The following is a 22,371-nucleotide window of genomic DNA, read 5'->3' as shown; positions in this document are numbered from 1 at the left end:
CTCGCCCTTCATAATTTTTTCTTATAAACACTGACACCAATGAGTAGAGTGAGCATTACCTCATGGAACGTGAGAGGCCTGGGAGACCCAAATAAGAGAGCGGCGGTTATGCTAGAAACAGAGGGCAGGGGACCTGGTCTGCTCTTTCTACAGGAGACGCATCTAACCCCAAATACAGCTTGGCAATTAAACAATCGGAAGTTTCAGGCATACTACCATTCCTTCCACTCCTCCTACTCTAGGGGAGTGAGTGTCTTAGTAAGGAGGGGTACGGATTTTTTATGTAAGGAGTCCTTAATCGACGAGGAGGGTAGGTTTGTCTTTCTGTACTGTCTGATCGATGGGCAACATTATATTTTAGCTAATATTTACATACCTCCTCCTTTCAAGCTGGAGGTTATGCATAAATTACTTGCGTTCAGCCTGGATAAACTAGGTATCCCGTGGGTAATACTAGGGGACTTTAATGAAACACTGGATAGTAGCCTGGATAGATTCCCTTGCCCGGATGGGAATAAAATAGGTCGATTGCAGGGGTTCTTATTAGAAATAGGACTGAGTGATCTTTGGCGAATACGACACCCCCAGGAGAGGCAGTACTCCTGCCTCTCTAACACTCATCATACCCTATCAAGGATAGATATGGTCCTTGGGAATAAGGAGGCATCGGGGTCAGTACAGGATATAGAGTACGGCGTAAGGGGGATTTCAGATCATTCTCCCTTGTCTATCACTATGAGTGCGGGAGAAAGACTGGGTCCTGGGGAGTGGAGGGTGAATCCAGGTTGGCTGGAACTCATTGGAAGATCTAGTCATATAATGGACAGGATGGGGGAATTCCTCCAAAACAATAGGGGCTCAGCGATACCTGGAATAGTTTGGGACTCCTTAAAGGCCTATATCAGAGGTATATTAATACAGCAAATTGCGACAATTAAGAGGCAAACTCGAGATCAGGAGAGCTTAATAAGAAATGATGTTATCCAGGCGGAGCGAGCGTACATAGAGGATCCATCGCTAGACAGGCAGAAGGCATGGCAGGAAAGCCAACAGGTATATAAAATGGCACTCTTGAAGAAGGCGGAGAACAGGCGTATATTTCAACGCCAACATTACTTTGGCGAGGGGGAGAGGGTGGGTCGTGCCCTCTCCCTTTTAGTTCAAACTAATAGCTCTTCGACAACGATACAAACGATTAAAACGCCGAAAGCGCGACCTTGTCTCCAATCCCTCTGTGATCATGAAGGTACTCAGCGACTATTATAAAAACTTATACAAATCCACTATACAGGGCTATCCTGTTGATTTTTTATACCAAACAGCAATTCCAACTCTATCAGAACATGATAAAATGAGTCTTGAACTACCACTCACGCTAGAAGAATTAAAAAACGCAGTGGCGGAAATGCCCAATCATAAATCCCCAGGCCCTGACGGGCTCCCAATAGAAATCTATAAACGCTATGGCGAAGTGCTGTTTCCGGAACTCCTGGCAACGCTAAAGCAGGCATTGGAGAGGGGTGAACTTCCCACTTCCATGCTGGAGGCAAACATCACTTTAATACTCAAGGAGGGGAAGGATCATCAAGAAGTCTCGTCATATCGGCCAATATCTTTGCTATGTTCCGATGTAAAAATACTAGCCAAGGCCCTAGCGACTCGCCTAAACAACTGTATCCATAAATTGATACACCCAGACCAGTCTGGATTTATCCCGGGCAGGTCAACCAGCACCAATATAAGGAGAGTTTTTCTTAATATACAGATACCTAGGGACAACGATGGACCTGGAGCTATATTAGCTCTAGACGCCACTAAGGCCTTTGATAGCTTGGAATGGGGCTACCTATGGGGAGTGTTGGAGCGCTTTGGTTTTGGCCCTCTATTTATCCAATGGGTAAAGTTGCTGTATAATAGACCTAGGGCAAAAATTAAAATGGGAAATGTATTTTCTGAAGCATTCCAGCTTGAAAGGGGGACGAGACAAGGATGTCCGTTGTCCCCCCTCCTGTTTGTATTGGCTATGGAACCCCTGGCTGTCCTGACGAGATCGCGTCCGGACATCCAGGGATTCCGACGTGGATGGGGGGAAGATAAAATCGCTTTGTTTGCGGATGATGTTTGTTCTTTATCGGGGATATGAATTCTACCTTGAATAATGTGGTACAGATGATGGGGGAGTTTGGGCAACAGTCGGGTCTGGTAATCAACTGGAATAAATCAGCACTCCTGCCGTTGACCAGACCTGGGGACTCATCCCCACCTACAATTATGTGTCTGGAGGTGGTGTCTAAGCTAAAGTACTTGGGTGTCTGGATTACTGGAGAAGTAAATCAGTATGTCAAGGAGAATTTGGTACCGCTGTTGATAAAACTGAAACAAAAGGTTAACAACTGGTGTTGTCTCCCTCTCTCTGTGGCGGGGCGCTGCAACTTAATTAAAATGATCTGGCAGCCACAAATTTTATATATCTTGCACAACTCTCCAATTTGGATCAACCAAGAGTGGTTCAAGAAATTGGAACCGCTATTTCGTGATCTAGCTTGGAAGAAAGGGCAAGCTCGGATTAGGCTACAGACGCTGCAGCTCCCGGTCAAGAGAGGAGGAATGGCGATACCACATCTGAGATCATATTTCTTGTCAGCTCAACTCCAGCATTTAGCTGGGGCTGGGCTTCAAAGTGGAGAGTGCCCAAATCATAAATTGATGACTGATAATGCCCCGCATAAATCATTGGTTGAAGTTCTGGAAGCTGATTCATTTGCTCATAGGTGCCCTACTAATGTACTAGTGGGGAAGGTGTGGCGGACAGTAAAGCAACTTATGGGTTATGTGGGAGTGACCGATTATACCCCTCTATGGTACAATAGAAACCTGGCTGAATTAAGCAGCATAGATAGATCCTTGGAATGGGAGAGGCAGGGGATTAGTAGGCTAGTGCAACTATATGAAGGGAATCTTATGAAATCCTTTGAAGACCTTAGGCAAGAATTTAGTATCTCCAACAAGACGTTTTATAAATACCTGCAACTGAGGCATGGAATTCTAGCACAGTACGGGTCACTAGTTATTGAAAGGACCGAAACTCCCATGTTCCAGGGCCTTATTGACCGAAGGCAGGCAAAGGGCCAGATCTCTAGGCTTTACATAAAACTTAGGGATAGAACCTTGAAGGGGGAGGGACCCGATAAGAGCAGGCGTGGATGGGAAGGGGATATGGGGCCGATAACCCAGAAGCAATGGTACAGGACACTTGAACAAGGAAGTTTGGTTTCCATATCTCCATCACAGCGAATGTCTCACTTGTTTCTTATACATAGAGTATACCATACCCCCCATAAGATGTGGAAAATGGGTAGGAAACCCAGGGATGAATGCCCCAGATGTGGGGCACCAGGGGACCTTCTTCACATGGTGTGGAAATGCCCAAAATTGTACAGGTATTGGATGGAAATTGTACAGAGAATAAATAGGACTTTTAAGACCACCCTGAAACCAGAGGCCAAGGTTTGCTTATTGGGCATCCTAGAGGAGGGTAGAATTCATTCTCCAACATGGACGTCTATACTAAGGTGCCTGTACCAGGCTAGGCGGTTAATAGCAATAAACTGGCAAGCCAAAAACCCTCCTGTATTGGAAGCATGGGCAAATGCAATCAACTCCACAATCTGGTGTGAACGAGCGATGTTCATAAAGCAAAACAATTTAAAGAAATTCAGGGCACTATGGAACCCCTGGTTGAGTGATATGGGTTACCCCTTGAGTGGGGCTGCCGAAGGATAGACCCAGAACCTGCTAGTTTGGTTTGTGGCCGCGGGGGGGGGGGGGGGGGGGGGCTTTACACCTCTCCAGCCCCTTTTGGTGGACTTCTCTGTGGGTGCTACTCTTCTACCTTTTTTTTTTTTTTTTTTGGTTTTATTCTCCTCATGGCGACCAGGACCTCCCAACCAGCCAACCATGATTGAGGTGGCTGGGACAAACAGCGCGTGCTCGAGGTGGGGGGGAGGGCTGGGAGGGGGGCTGAGGGATAGTTAAGTAGGAAAGCCTGTAGTAACTTGAATACTGTATATGGCTTTGTTTTTATTATATATATATGAAGACGATGGGTCTTTTTGATTTGTGAAAGTCATTGTAAACTTGTGATTAAAAAATTTAATAAAGAGAAATTGGTTAAAAAAAAAAAGAGTTGAGTTTACTCAAAATCTTTTTTTTTTAGGACACTCCATTTTCCTTTGACTTTGTCATTGGTGCCAATGTGCACCATGATAGCTGGGTCTTCCCCAGCCCCTCCCAGTAGTCTGTCCACCAGATCCATGATGTGCTGAACCCAAATGCCCCAGTAAACAACATACAGTTCGGTACTTCAGGTCTTTGTGACAGATTGCCCTCTCTGCCCTTCTAATAATTGCATCCCTTACCACCAGAATCTGTCTTTCCTTTCCCTTGGCTTCACCCCATCCTCATAGGAAGAGTTTTTCCCTTGGCAGCATTACTCTGCTCCAGCAATGCTGGTCCCTGACTGGAATCCTCAATTACATGCAACAGGGCATACTTATTGGGATGTTCCAGCCCAGGATCAGCCTCACTGGCTCTTTCCCCTCTACCCTTCCTGACGGTCATTCCTCTACTCTGCTCTGGTGCTTGCACCTCTTTGTCTCCACCTGCCTTTGTGCTGGCCCTGCTGGTCCTGCTGGCACCTGCTAGGTACGATCCTAACTCTCCTTAAGTATGGAGAGTCTTCCCAGTGTTGAAAATTGCTTCCCTAGATTCAGGACCTGGGCTTCCAGGAAAACAATGTGCTTTGCCCTTAATCGGATGATCAAGGAACTCATACATGCTGCAAGATGTACACCGAGTCATTGTAGTCATTTTCATTGTACCCACTAACTTAATGGGGATTGAGAATTATGCTCTGTCCAATTAACTATCAACTAGCTTCCTGACATTAATACTCATAGCACAAGGATACTCACAGCACACGGGTACTCACAGCACACGGGTACTCACAACAATACACAAGTACTCAACAATACTCAGTCACTTAGCAGTACTCAGCAATACACAGTTACCCAACAGTACTCAGTTATACTGTAATACTTACATTACTCTCAATATTCAATACCCAGTTACTCCACAATACCCAGTTACTCCAAAATACCCAGTTACTCCACAATATGCCACACTAATGCCACAATACTCAGTTACTCCACAATACTCAGTTACTCCACAATACTCAGAATACTCATAGTACTCAACAATACAGAGTCCACACTACACACAGTTAGTCAATCTTTTCTGTTAGTTGTGACCGCTCTGCTCCTGCTCAAATGCCCCTGCAATCTGACACTTGCAAGGCTTATCCGCCTCCCTGTTACTGCTCCCTTCGCTCCCCTGGTTTGCCTGTCACTCTCCCCCTTCAGTCCCTGGCACACATACCTGTCGCTTCTCCTGGTTAGACCTGTCACCTCATGCTCAATGGCCCACTTATACCACTGCTCTCAGACCCCCGGGTCACCCGCTGCCGCCTCTCCCGGTCTCAAGGGGGGGTTTGGTCTGATCCACAGCTCACACACAAACACACACACAGACAAACATAACTTTAATCCATTTTTGCTCAATTTGGAGAGACTATAAATACCACATAATTTGGGTACGATGAATATGGGACTAACGCCCCTTCCTCCTATATGACAATACTCATGCTTGACTGTGCAAGTGCTATAGTCAGGACTTCAAGCTTACACTGGGCTTCCTCTTTGCACATGTCTAGTACATATGTGTAAATTGAGCATTTAGAAAGGAACTTCACTTGTGTTTCTTAAAATAAAAAGTCAACAGCTAAACATACTGTAGCTAATGACTTTTAACAAACAGATGGTCACCAGTCCATGCAGGGTTTCAGAACCTCATTGCTGCCATCTTGGATGTGGAAGCTGGTTGTGCCTTTCTGATATCTCATGATTGTATCCCCATTGTGCATGTATAAGTCTGTGCAGCTTTCTGAGACTTGTCCTGAAGCCTCTTGGGATCTGTGATGTGACCTAACTGACTTTCATCCTCTCCTAGGCGAAGATTGATAAAGTGGGAGCAGGTACCTGCATAAAAAAAGAGTACCCGCTCCCTAAAAAAAAAAAGTTTAAATTTAGTTAAGCATGAGAAGATGATAAGCAGCACAGTTTGTGGGTGATGATCTGCTATAATTTGTCAACTATTTAAAGTAAATGCACACATGATCTTGAAAATAACATGCCCTGTCTAATGAAGAAATGAGAAAAAAAAATAGTTTAAGTATGTTAAAAAATCTATTTTTGGTGTTTTAGTCAAGAAAATTTCATTTTCTGTTATAATTTTCTTTTAATCAAGTTAATTACCTACTGAGACAAGATAACGCTGTGCCTGCTAAAGATAATACAGATAACGTCTGAAACCAAATGTTTAAGAAGCTAATTAGAATTTTCTGAATATAAGTGGCACATATCTACTAGATTGTAGTTTTTCTCTTCCTTTTTTTTGCTTTAAAGTGTCAGGCAATTAACTTACAGCAAAAGTGATACTCTGTATCTAATTAAGCAAAGCATAGTCAAAGGAAGCTTAGATATCTTAGGAGTGTAATGTAGATTGTATAATGAGCAGACCTAGAGAATTAAGTCACTGAATTGGAAAAGTCTTTATTTTAAACTTTTATTTTAAATAAAAACCTATATATATGTGTGAATCTACTCTTGTAGATTGGCTGTTTGGCTGTCAAATAAATTCTGTGTCTTCAATAGTGCGTGATAATCTTAGTCTGATTTAAAGACTATTGAAGCCAGAGACAGCCTAGTAACTTTTAAGGAAAAAATGAATAAATGCTGATTTTTTTGCAGGAACAAAAATCAGCATTTATAATTTTTTGTTGAAGGAGTCTGGAAAGCATTGCACTAACGATAAGCAGATCGCTGATGCCATGCACACTGTGAGTGTGTCAGTTTACCAGTACATCACGTATGGGTAAACCCATACTCCCTAATAGGAAGGCTCAATGAACTACTACAGCTCTCCACATTGCTGTGGTAGTTCATTGAGAACTACAAGCCGACAGCCTCTAAGGATGTCGGGGCTTGTAGTTCATTCAGACTCACGGAGTTGTGGTCCTGAATGGTGCGGCTGTGTGGGCAGAGCCTCGCACGGCTGCGCTGTTTTCAAATAATTGCAGCTAGTACAGGGAACTTGCCATTTACACATGTAAAGGAAGATTCATCTGCAGTAATTTGTTAAATGTCACATTCATAGCTTTGAAAATACATCCACTAGTCTGTATTTTTACCTATTTTGAGAGCCTCTGATCATTCTGTGTTCAATTGATAAGGCTGCATCTGATGGGCACTGATCAGCTGCATTTTAGACATGTGCGGGCACTAATGAGGATGAAATTTATTGGCACTGATAAGGCTGCATTAGATGGGCTCTGATAAGGTTGCATTTGATGAGCACTGGTAAGACTTCATTTGATGAGCACTGGTAAGGCTGCATTTGATGGACACTAGTGAGGCTCCAATTGATGGGCATGAATAAGGCTGCATCTGATGGGCACTGGTGAGGTTGCATTGATGAGCACTGATAAGCTGCATTTTATGGGGGTGCTGATGTGCACACTCATTATAAGCAAGGATATGACCATAGCTCGGGACTCCCAGTAGGAGACAAGGTCCCATTTGGAAACAGGTGTGTCCTCCTGCCAGGAGACAGAGGTGCTCTATTTGAGAGACTGCACTCCATGTTGGAGGGATGCTATGTCCACTGGACTCAAAGAGTTGAGGCGACGAAGAGTCTGGGAGACTGAGAAAGCTGGGAAACTAGGCAAGGGGACTAAGGGAATCCATAAATCTCAGAGAAGTGAGAGAGAGTCTAGGGTTTCTGTAAAAAACCTATTGAGAGGCCAGGCGTGGCCCCGTACAAATGGGAGCTGTGACTACAGGCTAAGGGAGCCAGAAAAGCCCAGAGAGCCAGGAGAAGCTGTGTTAGACAGTTTGAGAGACCAGTGAAAAGAGCGGTGGCGCATCTGAAAGAGAGCCAGGTGGCTTGGTGTTTTCGTTATCTGTCTTTGCTGTGTAAAACTGAAATCCCATACATGGGCAACCACTGTGTTGAACGTTTCTTTTCATTTTCAATAAAAAATAAGTAGGTTGCTAAGCCCTAAAAACTGAATTTTTGACTGACATGGGCTCACTAAAAACAGATTTAGCACTGATTTAAACATCCCTATTATCATAGTGTACTCCTTTTGGAGAGACTGTGGACATTCTTTTTTATTATTATGAACTGTGAAAGGAAATGTGGCATGCTCTGTTTTTTTTACATAAGGCAAATCCACTTTGCACTACAAGTGCAAACCATAAGGCAAATCCACTTTGCACTACAAGTGCAAACCACAAGTGTAAAGTGCACTTGAAATTGCACTGAAAGTGCACTTGGAAGTGCAGTCGCTGTAGATCCGAGGGGGACATGCAAGGAAAGCTTGCACATGATTGGATAATAAAATCAGCAGAGCTTCCCCTCATTTCAGATCTACCCCTCAGATTTACAGTGACTGCACTTCCAAGTGCACTTTCAGTGCAATATCAAGTGCACTTTGCACTTGTAGTTTACACTTTTAGTGCAATGTGGATTTGCCTTTGGTAAATAACCCCCACTCTTTCTCCCTTCTCTATGCCCAGGGACACTTGCCATGCAGGTCCTGGGCCCACAGGTAGGGCAACAGAGCCTGGGAAGCAAGGTTCGGATTCACATTCTGGACGTCACAGAAAGTGGTCTGACAGCTATACAACCACAAAATGTATATTTCAGGAAAGCCAAAAGTCAGCTTGTGAAGTGTACTTACAAACCTGGTGGCTGCAATTAATCACCTTACTCCCTACTCCAGGCAACTTGGGTGCTTTTCTCCTCTCCCCAAATCTCTGGCCTGTGGACAGTCCCTTAATGTTGGCAGGTTCAAATCAGGCCTCTTATCCCTGTATTGCATGGGGTGGGAGTCAGTATGTAACTACGGCTGAGAGTAGTTTAGCGAGGAGGCTGTGGGAGACTGGTCACACAGCTGGAGGGACCGTGCTGGAGCAGGGTTAAAAAGTAAATATTACATAATATTATTCAACCCCTTAACTTAACAAGCACTTAACCCTTGCAATGTTGGGGTGGGTGTTTTGGTGCCCAGAACAGGTTTAAAAAAAGTAAAGATAATGATAATTATGAGGGGCACATTAGGGAATACCATCTGATTTTTAATAGAGATATACGCAGCTGTTTGTGCTGCATGCATGCATTAATGAAATAAATCTTGTATGGGTTTTTAACAGTATAATCCTAATTGTATTGTTGGACAAAAAAAACTGATGCTTGCCAAACTCAATAGCTCAGGCTTAAAATTACACACCACTGAATGAGAAATTTACACTGCCTTTTCTCTATCTCTGCTTTGTAAGGATCCATATACACTTTTATTTTGGAAAGCATTACAAAACAGAAGCTATTCACTTTTAGACTTTCTCTAAAGTCTGAATATGCCTTTTATCAATAATAAAATTATAAAATCACTAATCTGCTATTTGTTATATATTACCCTGAGTTTCTAAATATTTAAGACCCCTTTCACTTCGCTATTTTTAGCAGCACTTTACCGTAAATTTTTCGGCACTATTCACCCACTGATGGGGTGCTTTTACCCTTGGCTAGCGGCCAAGAAAGGGTTAAGACCACCGCAAACGCACTGCTGCAGCAGTGCTATGCCGGAGATATAGCCGTGCTGCCCCATTGATTTCAAGCGGTGTATATTTTTTTGTGTCCTGCCAGCGCACCACTCCAGTGTAAAAGCCCTTGGGGCTTTCACATTGGAGAGACAGCAGCGGCTCTTTCAGAGCGCTTTGCAGGCACTATTTTTAGCGCTGTAGTGCCTGCAAAGCACCCCAGTGTGAAATGGGTCTTATCTGAATATATTTTTTCTTATATTTGTGACGACTTCTGCGATGCTAACAATATTAACCTTGCAATGCACTTTTACAGGTCTTTATTCAGTTTGCTGCACAACAGGAACAACATCCCGGTCCTATGATGAAACCTACAGTGGGCAGTCTTAGACAGCAACTACCAGTCTGAGCAAACAGGCATTCTAATTTCTTTAAAAAAAAACATGAAGAAGTTGTTCAGCTTTTGATCCACATTTAGCCATAAGCGCAAATCACAACTGCTCTATTCTTTTTCTTCCCTTTAGGCAAGAGATGCTATAAATTGCAAACAAAGGTCTATTTAATATGATACTGTATTAAAAGTGTACTTTAGTTACAGAATGGTGCATTGCTGAATTAGTGTGTTTTTCTGTGTATTGTTAATATCATTTTTTTACTGTGGATAAACTAACAAGCTGAGGTAAAATAAAATAAGATATACTAAAAATCTACTGTAAGAAATGAATAAGTACTTTAAAATAAACAGTTACATTGAATTTAAGATGTACAGTAAACATTACTATGATCCCTATCTGATGTACCCATAAAGCAAAGCATTTTCCCCTCATTGTATAGTTTGTGTGTAAAGTGAACCTGTGCATTAATCTATTTTCATATGCTTAACAAGTAGTAAAAGGACTTTTAACCTGTGTTGATGAAGGCATTGTGGAAAAAACTAATCTTCAAAACTCTCAACAGAAACTTATATTGATTACAGATATTGCTTATTTTTTTATGGCAGCAGATTCTGGTGCCTTGCAATCATAGTACTCTGTAACTACTACAGATAAGGGTGTACCTCCACTGTTCACTTACTTAGATGCCTTGTAGCACCGTTGCATATAACCAGCCAGAATAGGGTCAGTTGAATGGACCTTTGTGGATCACAAAAAAGTAAAAAACAAAACAAACACTTGATGGTCCAAAAAAATATTCATTCTATTTACTGAATAAAAAACATTACATATAGAACACCATAGTCTGAAAAATAACCCAAATCCATGTATATTATTTCGTCTGTAGCAAAGTTATACAAAGTGCACAAACTATGGTATTTACTGTATATGTGAAAACTGACTAATCGTTATGTATTGAAGGCATATCTAATTTCCTGAGGCCTGAATATGCCAGAAAAGTACAAATATCCACCCAATGACGCTTTTTGGAAAGTAAACAGTCCAAGTTATTTAATAAGAGGCATGGCACTTTTTAGGAAGTTGTCATTTTTTTGCCACATTTTTTTGGGAAAATTAAGAAATTAAAAAAAAATAGTTTTTCCGCTTTTTTTTTTACATACTGTCACCAGTGCAGTACAGCATCATCATCATCATCATCATCATATAACTGGTGTGGTGGTGAGCATAGACACTGAAATTTTTTGATAATTTGTTTTCATTTTTTTTATATATATTTTTTTCTTTTCTTTTTTATACAGTGTATGCAGTGAATTTCACAGATAAAAGCAAGCATCTTTACCGAATGGAATAGAATAATTCAGTGTGTATTGTTGTGTATAGCTGTGATTGGCCACAGCTAATCACACTATACAGATGAGCTGTGATTGGCCCTGTCTGTACCATGTGAAGATCGTGACCAATTATATTCAACACAACAACACACAATGAATGGCATCAAAGCCAATTGTTGCTTTACAATTTTCATGAGATCTGCTGTTATTGGTCACAGAGATCACACGGTACTGGCAGTGGGCCAGTACACTAATCTGTTATCCGCTGAGTCTGATGAACACAGCGAGTGACAAATCACTCCAGGGTGTGGCCTGTTGGAGCAAGGCACCTACTGAGGAGGACATCGTATGACATCCATCGAGAACAATGGAACTCCCACTCGGGTGTCATTTTACAATAGCCTGGGTGGGAAGCAGTTATTAGTACGAAGAAAGGGTTAAAAAAACACAACCTATTACTGCATTTTCTACAAATTTGTGATACTGTAATATGGTTTTCACCTGATATACCACAATTGTTTTCATTCTATAATGATATGTATCTATGGGTGTATTTACCTTTGTGAGAAGATTGATAAATAGCAATCTAAAGGAAATGCTTTTACAAGCATCCTGCATCTCCCAAATATTACATTCTTATCTTTCTCTGCACTGTCAAGACTGCCAGCTTACACAGTATCTCACAAAAGTGAGTATACCCCTCATATTTTTGTAAATATTTTATTATATCTTTTCATGTGACAACACTGAAGAAATTATGCTTTGCTACATTGTAAAGTAGTGTGTGTACAGCTTGTATAAGAGTGTAAATTTTCTGTCCCCTCAAAACAACCCAACACACATGCATTAAAGCGGTTCTCCACCCTAAAGGGGAAGTTCCGCTCATCTGATCCCTCCCCCCCTCTGGTGCCACAATTGGCACCTTTCAGGGGGGGAGGGGGTGCAGTTACCTGTATAATGCAGGTATCTGCACCCACTTCCAGGACAGACCGCCGCAGACCGCCGCAGATGCCCCCCACCCGTTGTGTTCTGGGAAACACACAGTTCCCATGACACAGCGGGGACTAGCAGAGACGCGCAGCGCGACTCGTGCATGCGCAGTAGGGAACCGGGCAGTGAAGCCGCAATGCTTCACTTCCCGATTCCCTGACAGAGGATGGCGGCGGGGGCAGCAGAGAGACGAGCGATCGCTCGTCATCTTCCGCCGACATTGCTGGACCCTGGGACAGGTAAGTGTCCATTTATTAAAAGTCAGCAGCTACAATATTTGTAGCTGCTGGCTTTTAATAGATTTTTTTTAAGGTGCAGAACCGCTTTAATGTCTAAACCGCTGGCAACAAAAGTGTCAATATGTTGTGTGGCCACCATTATTTTCCAGCACTGCCTTAACCCTCTTGGGCATAGAGTTCCCCAGAGCTTCACAGGTTGCCACTGGAGTCCTCTTCCACTCCTTCATGATGACATAGAGCTGGTGAAAGTTAAAGCCCTTGCGCTCCCCACCTTCTGTTTCAGGATGCCTCACAGATGCTCAATAGGCTTTAGGTCTGGAGACATGCTTGGCCAGTCCATCACCTTTACCCTCAGCTTCTTTAGCAAGGCAGTAGTCATCTTAGAGGTGTGTTTGAGGTCGTTATAATGTTGGAATACTGCCCTGTAGTCCAGCCTCTCTCTGGTTGCCGCCACATACGCTTGACAACATTTGAACCAAATAAGTTTATCTTGGTCTCATCAGACTACAGGACATGGTTCCTGTAATCCATGTCCTTAGTCTCTTGACTCCAGCAAACTGTTTGCGGGTAGGCACGGGCTTTATGTTTGAGTCGAACATGAGTTTGACTCGAACATGAGTTCAACTCGAACACTGGCTGTTTGCCCGTTCGCCAAATAGTGAATAATTTGGGATGTTCGCAGCAAATTTGAAAGCCACGGAACACCCTTTAAAAGTCTATAGGAGAAATCAAAAGTGCTAATTTTAAGGTTAATATGCAAGTTATTGTCATAAAAAGTGTTTGGGGACCTGGGTCCTGCCCCAGGGGACATGTATCAATGCAAAAAAAGTTTTAAAAACTGACATTTTTTGGGAGTAGTGATTTTAATAATGCTTAAAGTGAAACAATAAAAGTGTAATATTCCTTTGGGGGGGGGGGGGGGGGGGTGGGATGTCTATAGTATGCGTGTAAAGTGGCGCATGTTTCCCGTGTTTAGAACAGTCTGACAGCAAAATTACATTTCTAAAGGAAAAAAGTAATTTATAACTCACGGCTATAATGAATTGTCAGTCCAGCAATACACATAATAATGCATTGATAAAAATGGCATGGGCTTTCCCCACAGAGGAACCCTGAACCAAAATTAAATAAAAAAATGTGTGGGGGTCCCCTCAAATTCCATACCAGGCCCTTCAGGACTGGTATGGATATTAAGGGGAAGCCTGCGCCAAAATGTAAAAAAAAAATGGCATGGGGGTCCCCCTCAAAATCCATACCAGTCCTGATTTTAAGGGGAACCCCGCACCGATTTTTTTTAATGGTGTGGGGTCACCCCAAAAATCCATACCAGATCCTTATCTGAGCATGCAACCTGGCAGGCTGCAGAAAAAGAGGGGGGACGAGAGAGTGCCCCCCTCCTGAACCGTACCAGGCCACATGCCCTCAACATTGGGAGGGTGCTTTGGGGTAGCCCCCCAAAGCACCTTGTCCCCATGTTGATGGGGAGAAGGGCCTCATCCCCCCCAACCCTTGCCCGGTGTTTGTGGGGGTCTGAGGGTGGGGGGGGTTATCAGAATCTAGAATCTCCCTTTAACAAGGGGACCCCCAGATCCCAACCCCCCTGTTTGAAATGGTAACGGGTACATCGTACCCATAACATTTCACAAAAAAAAGTGTGAAAATGGTAAAAAAAAACACACACATCATGGGAGAAGTCCTTTATTAAAAAAAAAAATGTAGTCCATTCACCTCTGCCGATGGACCGAAAAAAAAAAGAAGATCTGCCTCCATGGGAGGCACACGCCATATGACGCGTCCTCGCAGGTGACAGCTCTTTTAAAACTGTGGGCCGGGCCACACGGTGTCATCGTCGGGTGACCCCACCCCCCTCTGACACACAGGGACATCCCTATGGCTTCTCTTGTAGCGTCAGAGGGGGGCGGTCTGTGCAATGCTGTACCCTATGCTAATACTCCACTAGTTAGTGGTAGCATTCAAATCAGTCACCAATGCAAAGACCAGGCTGGTCATTACAGGAGGCACAATAAAAGCGGGTGTCATGCCTATATCTGCACTTTCTATAGACACAACATCTTCTTTGGGGATTTCTTTGGGTAGGGCTACCAGGGAGGACATGTGGAAGATGCCTCTCATGCAGCCAGCTCACTGCATTTCGATTCGGAAGTTGGGCCACAGCATCATCTGGAAACAGAACAGCTGTGATGATCTCTTCTTGGAATTTAAGGAAGGATCCAGTTCATCCTGAAGCTTTGTATAAGACATAAGCATTCAACAGAGCCAATTGGAGTAAGTAAACCAACACTTTTTTATACCAGCATCTGGCCTTACGGCAATTAGGTACGGTGCCAACAACTGGTGGTTGAGGTCCACCCCTCCCATATTAAGGTTATATTCATGGACACAGAGGAGTTTCTCCACAACACCAGTTGTCATGGGAATTTGGACTGACATGTCTGCGTGAATGGAGGACAGGCCTACACTATGTACCCTAATGCTGATTTTTGTCACTAATGACACCAGTACATTGATAAAAAAAATACAAGCACTGCACTGGGTGACAAATTGACAGAGGGTGAAGGGGTTAACGGGGGGGGGTGATTGGGGGGTGGCAAGTGTACCTATGTGAACTGGTGTCAGTGTAGTCTTGGTGCACATACTGTGAGATGTCTCCTCTCCACGAGGAAAGATGACATCACTTAACCTGCTGTGCTTACACTTACACATGCAGGGGAAGGATCTGGGCCTTGATTGGTTCTGGATTGAATCTGATCATCGTGCGAGGTATAGCTACAATGCTTCCCGCAGCCGGACCAACCCCCAGTAGTATAACTGCGGTGACTGGTCCAGAACCCATTAATATTCGTACCAGACTCAAAGGGCCTGGTAATGGATGGGGGAGAAACTCATTACATTTCTTCCTTTGGAAATGTCATTTTTCTGTGGTGCTATTATAAACACGGGAAAGATGCACTACTTTACAGGCAGACTAAGGAGACCCCCCAGGCACAATATTTAAAGGAATATTTTATTTTTATTGTTTCACTTTAAGCATTATTAAAATCAATGCTCCTGAAAAAACTGATGTTTTTAAAACTTTTTTTTGCATTGATACATGTCCCCTGGGGCAGGACCCAGGTCCTCAAACACTTTTTATGGCAATAACATGGTATAAGCCTTTAAAATTAGCACTTTTTATTTTTCATGTTCGTGCCCCATAGACTTTAACGGGGTTCACACAATTTTTTTCTAGTGTGTTCTAGTGTGAACCGAATAATCAAGGGATGTTCGGCTCATGGTTGTTCTTTGCATAGAGGATTTTCAGCACATTCATTAAGCTAAGGAAAAAATTTGCCCTTGCCAAGTTCAACTTCAAATTCTCTTTCAAAGTGAACAGCCTATTTTCCCTTAGTAAATCAACCCCAGTGTCTCCAATTGGAGAGGGAGGGTGGTGTATTGGATTTCCAGTGGAGAGGGATCAACATCTTTGCCGCATTAATGAAAATGTCTGAAGTGGTTTCCTATGAGATCGAATTAACCCAGAATTACAGTGGAAAAAGTTGTGGTTTTGCCTGTTATGCATGTGGTTCAGTCGTTTACTTGTATCCAGAAGGGTTAAATGCTAGGGCAAGTCCACTATAGATGAGTTACAGCACTGGCATATGTTGGGAACCATGAGGAAAATCCCATAAAGAAGGGATATGCAATTAGAGGACCTCCAGCTGTTGCAAAACTACAAGTCACATCATGCCTCTACCTCTGGGTTTCATACTTATGGCTGTCAGAGTCTTGCTATGCCTCATAAGACTTGTAGTTCTAAAAAGCTGGAGGTCCTCTAATGGCATATCTCTACTATAAAGCTTCTGTCATCCTGCAGCCATTCAGAGCAGCGTGTGTCTTCTTTTGTCAAGCCACAGCATATCAGAACAGCTTCCTCCTTACACCCATCTTATTTAAACTTGCGGCAGCTAATCACTCACTGCCCAAGCCTATGGAAATGGAGGACACAAGTACAATTTATTTGTAACCAAATACCTATTTTCAGAATTTTGCTAAAAAAAAAAAAAATACACAGCATATGTATTTGGCAAGTTTATATACTTATACTAAAAAATATCATCTCACCAAATTTTTTTTACACGTGAAGCCAGCGTTGGTTAATGTTTTTGAAGATGAACCCTGGGATCTGTAGAACTTCTAGTAGATAATCTAACTGCCAGTCCATTAAGTGAGTCCCTCTTTTCCATTATAAAGGTCAGACTCAATTTACCAATACTTGTTAGATGATGGTCAGACATTTAAAAATCATCTTACCATCAATTCTTTTTTTCTCTCTAATTAGAGGCATCTAGACATGAATAACCTTGTTCTACAGGCCTTCACATCAAGCAGCGAGACAGATCACTGCCAGCATATGTTTTGGTCTATGTGTTTAAAAATGTTGAATTTCCATTAAACGTTTGTCAAACTATTAAACACCAAGAGAGCCTGGATTACAAAGCAATTAAAAATCAAATACTGCATGTACTTTAAATATTGCAATTAATCACTTGCAAAATCAATCATTTCCATTTTTTTTAAATATATGGGAACCATTCCTCCTTCTATACTGTCAACTATTTACATTGAGACCTCAATATTGGGGTGGAAAATTGCTATTAGCTTGTTTCACCTTTAGGACTCATTCACATGGACACCGTCAGTTTAGCTACTTTAAAAACATATCGGTTCTTATCCGTTGCTCCATCGTCTTTTTCGTTCTGTCTTAATCTCCATTTTCATCCGTCTTCCATTCCATTAATGTACATATGTTTTCATCCATTAATGTACACGTTTACATCTGTTTTTTCATCTGTTTTTGTATCTGTTTACAGAAGTTTCTGTGCCTTTAAGGAAATTACCCAGAACACATTGCTCCTCCCATGCTGCATTGCAGTTTTCAGTGAGTGACATATCCTTGCTGTGTCCTTCCTTTAGCCTTGTCCTTGTGTGTGCTATCTGCATTGTGCAATGGATTCCAACAATTTTTGGGACATTGTGACATTGTTTGTCATATTTGCCTATATGAGGAGACATCTCTTGCCATGTTTCTCCTTGGGCATGTACTTCATATTGTCCAATAGGGATGAGCTCAGGCGTGTTTGCATGGAACACGTGCAAAGCCCGCCAAGAAGTCAGTGCAGCGCTGTGCTAATCACAGGCAATGAGACATTGCCCGATCTCTGCAGCCGCACATCGAGGCAATGTCTCACTGCCTGTGATTAGCACAGCTCTGCACCGACTTCCTGGCAGGCTCTGCACGTGTTCCATGCGAACATGCCTGAGCTCATCCCTATTGTCCAACTAGTGCCTGGGTCATAGGTTGAGTTTACAGATAAACAAAAAAATAAAATTATTTCTTCAATACGGATCTTAACTGATTGGACATTGATGGACATTGTCAGTTAATATGAGTTTTCACGGATCTTTACGTAACCTTGTACGTTAAAAAACAGATAAAAACTGACTTAGGATATACCTATACAGTTGACCAATGGGAAAAAGCTTGTAATATCACATATAAAGCCACCTGCTGCTCTACATTATGGGAAGTATCCATTAAATTGACTCAACGCTGGTATCTTACTCCTGAGAAAATATCTAAATTCAACGGCACATTTGACAACAAATGTAGGAGATTGTGCGGCAAAAAAGGTGATATATTGCATACATTTTGGACATGCCCTAAACTTGGGAAGTATTGGGAACAAATCTTTCAAGTTATGTCTGAAATTACCAAAACAGTCATTCCTCCAAATCCCTCACTGGCTCTATTATCCATTGATCTTGATCGATATCCTATCCAGTTTAGAAATGTGTTTACACATATTTTTCTGTCAGCCAGGATCAGTATAACGAGGAACTGGAAAAATCCTGATCCTCCTTCCATAAAAGAAGTGATAGAATCGACTCAAACTCATTACATTTATGAATTAATTCTAGCTCTTCGGCCTCACAAAAAAGAACATACTCATAAAATATGGCAGCCATGGTTAAAATGGGCTAGTCCCCAAAACATTGCATGAGTTCTTTGTTCCTAGATAACTTGAATTAAAAAATTACTTACCCCGCACTAATATTTTAATCTTTGTTTTGTATCTATTAAATGACAGGTTACTATTACTGTCCCGAACACAGTTTAGCACCCATAGGGGTGTTCGGGAATATATTTAGGTTCATCATCTTTGAATTACTTAAATTGGTAGTACCGTATATACTCGAGTATAAGCCGAGATTTTCAGCCTCTTTTTTGAGGCTGAAAGTGCCCCCCTCGGCTTATACTCGAGTCATCGCTGTCTGCCCGCTCGATCAGCGTGTCGAGCAGACAGACAGCGGCCATTCTATTCAAAAGCCGCGCCTCCGGCTCCGCCTTCGCCTGTGATAGGCGGAACACTGAATTTCCCAGCAGCCTGTGTTCCGCCTATCACGGACATCGTATCATCCTCGTACTACGGACGAGGATGATACGACGTCTGTGATAGGCGGAACACAGGCTGCTGGGAAATTCAGTGTTCCGCCTATCACAGGCGAAGGCGGCGGCGCAGCTTTTGAACTTTACAATGGCCGCCGACGAAGAGGGCACGGGACGGCATGGCACGGGACGGGACGGGACGGGGGCAAGGCAAGGCACGACACGGGACGGATGCAAGGAGGCAAGGCACGGCACGGGACGGAGGCAAGGAGGCAAGGCACGGGACGGAGGCTCGGGACAAAGGTAGGCTGGACACACACACACACACACACACACACACACACACACACACACACACACACACACACACACACACACACACACACACACACACACACACACACACATGGATGGAGACACACACAGGGATGGATGGATGGATGGATGGAGACACACACACACAGGGATGGATGGATGGATGGATGGAGACACACACACACAGGGATGGATGGATGGATGGATGGAGACACACACACACAGGGATGGATGGATGGATGGACACACACACACACAGGGATGGATGGACGGACACACAGGGATGGACGGACACACAGGGATGGACGGACACACAGGGATGGACGGACACACACACAGGGATGGACAGGCATGTCTCACCCTCGGCTTATACACGAGTCAATAAGTTTGCCAGTTTTTTTGGGGGTAAATTGGGGGCCTCGGCTTATATTCGGGTCGGCCTATACTCGAGTATATACGGTATATAAATATATGAAGATAATATTGATATTACTTTTGTGTATTGTCTCCACAATGGCTGTATTAATAACCTCCTGATCGTTATCTTTACTATCCCGATTATAATTGAGATAATTAATATGGTTTTCTTTATATTATATTTTTTATTATTTTTGGATACTATTATCTATGTATCTAACTACTGTAACTAAGCTGTTATTTAGTCATAATTTCTGTCATTTGTCTTGATAAGAATTTAAACTTTAATAAAAACTATTGATTAAAAAAAAATACTTATAGTAAGCTATTGGATAACCCCATGTTTAAGTGTAGGAATGCACTTGAACAAGTAGTACATCTAGGGTTAAACAAGAATATATTGAACAAAAAAGAAGCCAGATTTTTAGTACCTGATTTCTGCTGTACACCGATCATATATTCACTTCCTAAAGTGCATAAGGACATAATAAATCCACCACTTAGGCCAATAGTGAATGGAATTGATTCACTTCCAGAATGGGCCAATATATAGACTACTTTTGGCAACCAGCGGTTCAAAGCACTAAAGCATATCTCAGGGACACAAAACAGATGTTACAGATGATAGAAAATATTCCCAAAGAAGAAGGCCCCTGGGTTTTGGCCACTGCTGATGTATTGTCTTTATACACCATAATACCACACTACCAGGTGTGTGAAGCTGCAAAATGGGGCTTAAGGACATACACCAAGCTACCGTGCAAACAGAGAGAGCTTTTAATAAAATGCCTGGACTTTTGTTTAAAGAACAATTATTTCTGGTACAACAAAAGCTATTATGATTTCCGATAGAAAGCTGTCACCATAAAAATTGGCTTTTCAATGTCCCTAAGGAACAATTAATGCGGCTTAGATGCAATTGGACTCATTTAAATACTTTTTTGGATCAGGCAGAATAAATGGGACACAGATTCACCAGGATTCACCAGATAGTAGTGAAAGAAATGGACCGCAATGAGTTAATCAAAGACAAAAATAAAGTTAAGCAGGAATCGGTAATGACGGTAGCTCCCATCATTTTAGACTACAATGTACAGTATAAGAAGAATTATCATAATTCGGGATAAAGTGGTGAAGAATGTACTAGATCGACCAAAGAGAGTTTTTACTTTTTTTTTTTTTACTGGAAAAGGCTTTTATACCTGTAAAAGATGCTTTGAATGTACAAGAACAAAACATCCAAACGAAAATATTTTTAACTTCCACATCCACAAGGACGGGAGACACATATGAGGTCAAAGACTTTATCTGTTGCAACACAGAAGGAGCTGTTTATGCCCTAGAGCAGTGGTCATCAACCCTGTCCTCAGGGCCCACTAACAGGCTAGGTTTGCAAGATAATAAAAATACATCACAGGTGATATCCTTTGCAGCTCAGTGATTGCAGTATTCTAGTCTGCATCTCCCCAGGTTAATACATGAAACCTGGCCTGTTAATGGGCCCTGAGGACAAGGTTGATGATCACTGCCCTAGAGTGTAGTTGCAATATATTGGGTGCACAAAAAGACCCTTAAGGGTGCGCATCAAAGAGCACGTTCAAAATATTCTTAACCACTTCCCATCCGGCCAATGTACATATACGGCCGGGTGGGAGTTCTCTACTTCTGAGAGGATGTTCGGGAACGTCCTTCAGAAGGGGGGGGAACGCTCGCGCGTGCCCGCGCAGCGGCGCGATCCCGATGTGCTCGTGTCATCCGGACAGGGCGCATCTCGGATCGGCAGGAGGGCTCTGTGATTGGCCCTCCTGATCACATGATGGCCGTGTCCAATCATGGCCGTCATGTGATGTAAACAAACAGCCGGTTGCTAGGCAATCGGCTCTCCTCTCCTCACACGGAAGTCGTCGCTGAGGAGAGGAGAGCAGATCGCTGCAGCCGGCTGGTGATCAGTGAGTATGAGCTGTTTTTACAGCTTTTTACTAACTGATCACCAGTCTAGTGTAAACCTACAGTGTAAACACACATGTCACCACAATACACATGTCACCACACATGTCCCCAAATAATAAAAAGACATGTCCCCAAAAAAAAAAAAACACATGTCCCCGCACATATGTCCCACTAAAATCACATGTTCCAATGATTATCTGCACACATATGTACGTGATCACCTGCACACATATGTACATGATCATTTGCGTACATATGTCCATGATCACACAAACCAATTATTATACACTTAACAGAATTTTTTTTACCAAAAACATGTAGCAGAATACATTTTGGCTTAAATTTATGACAACATTTTATTTTATTGGATTTCTTTTAAAATAGAAAAAAGAAAATATAGTTTTTTTCCCAAATTTCCACTTTTTTTGCGCTTTTATCGCAAAAAATAAAAAACGGAGTCGTGAAAATAAATACCACCAAAATAAAGCTCTATTTGTGCGAACAAAATCATTAAAATTTCATTTGGGTACAGTGTAGCATGACCGCGCAATTGTCATTCAAAGTGCG

At 42.5% G+C, this 22,371-nt stretch overlaps 1 protein-coding gene across 1 annotated transcript in view; it reads left to right on the top strand.

Annotated features, from left to right (window-relative positions):
- Positions 1 to 10,636, top strand: part of LOC143996618 (glucosylceramide transporter ABCA12-like) — a 215,284-nt gene extending 204,648 nt beyond the window's left edge. Inside the window, exon 10 of the mRNA XM_077491784.1 lies at positions 10,036 to 10,636. Coding sequence (XP_077347910.1) covers positions 10,036 to 10,128 — 93 coding nt within the window. The 3' untranslated portion in view covers positions 10,129 to 10,636. The remainder of the gene's footprint in view (positions 1 to 10,035) is intronic.
- Positions 10,637 to 22,371: the final 11,735 nt, after the last annotated feature.

The sequence above is a fragment of the Lithobates pipiens genome, unplaced genomic scaffold, assembly GCF_037356315.1.
Source record: "Lithobates pipiens isolate NorthernLeopardFrog02 unplaced genomic scaffold, aLitPip1_a1.2 Scaffold_19, whole genome shotgun sequence".
Lineage (NCBI taxonomy): Eukaryota > Metazoa > Chordata > Amphibia > Anura > Ranidae > Lithobates > Lithobates pipiens.
This window is presented reverse-complemented; position numbering and strand designations above follow the sequence as displayed.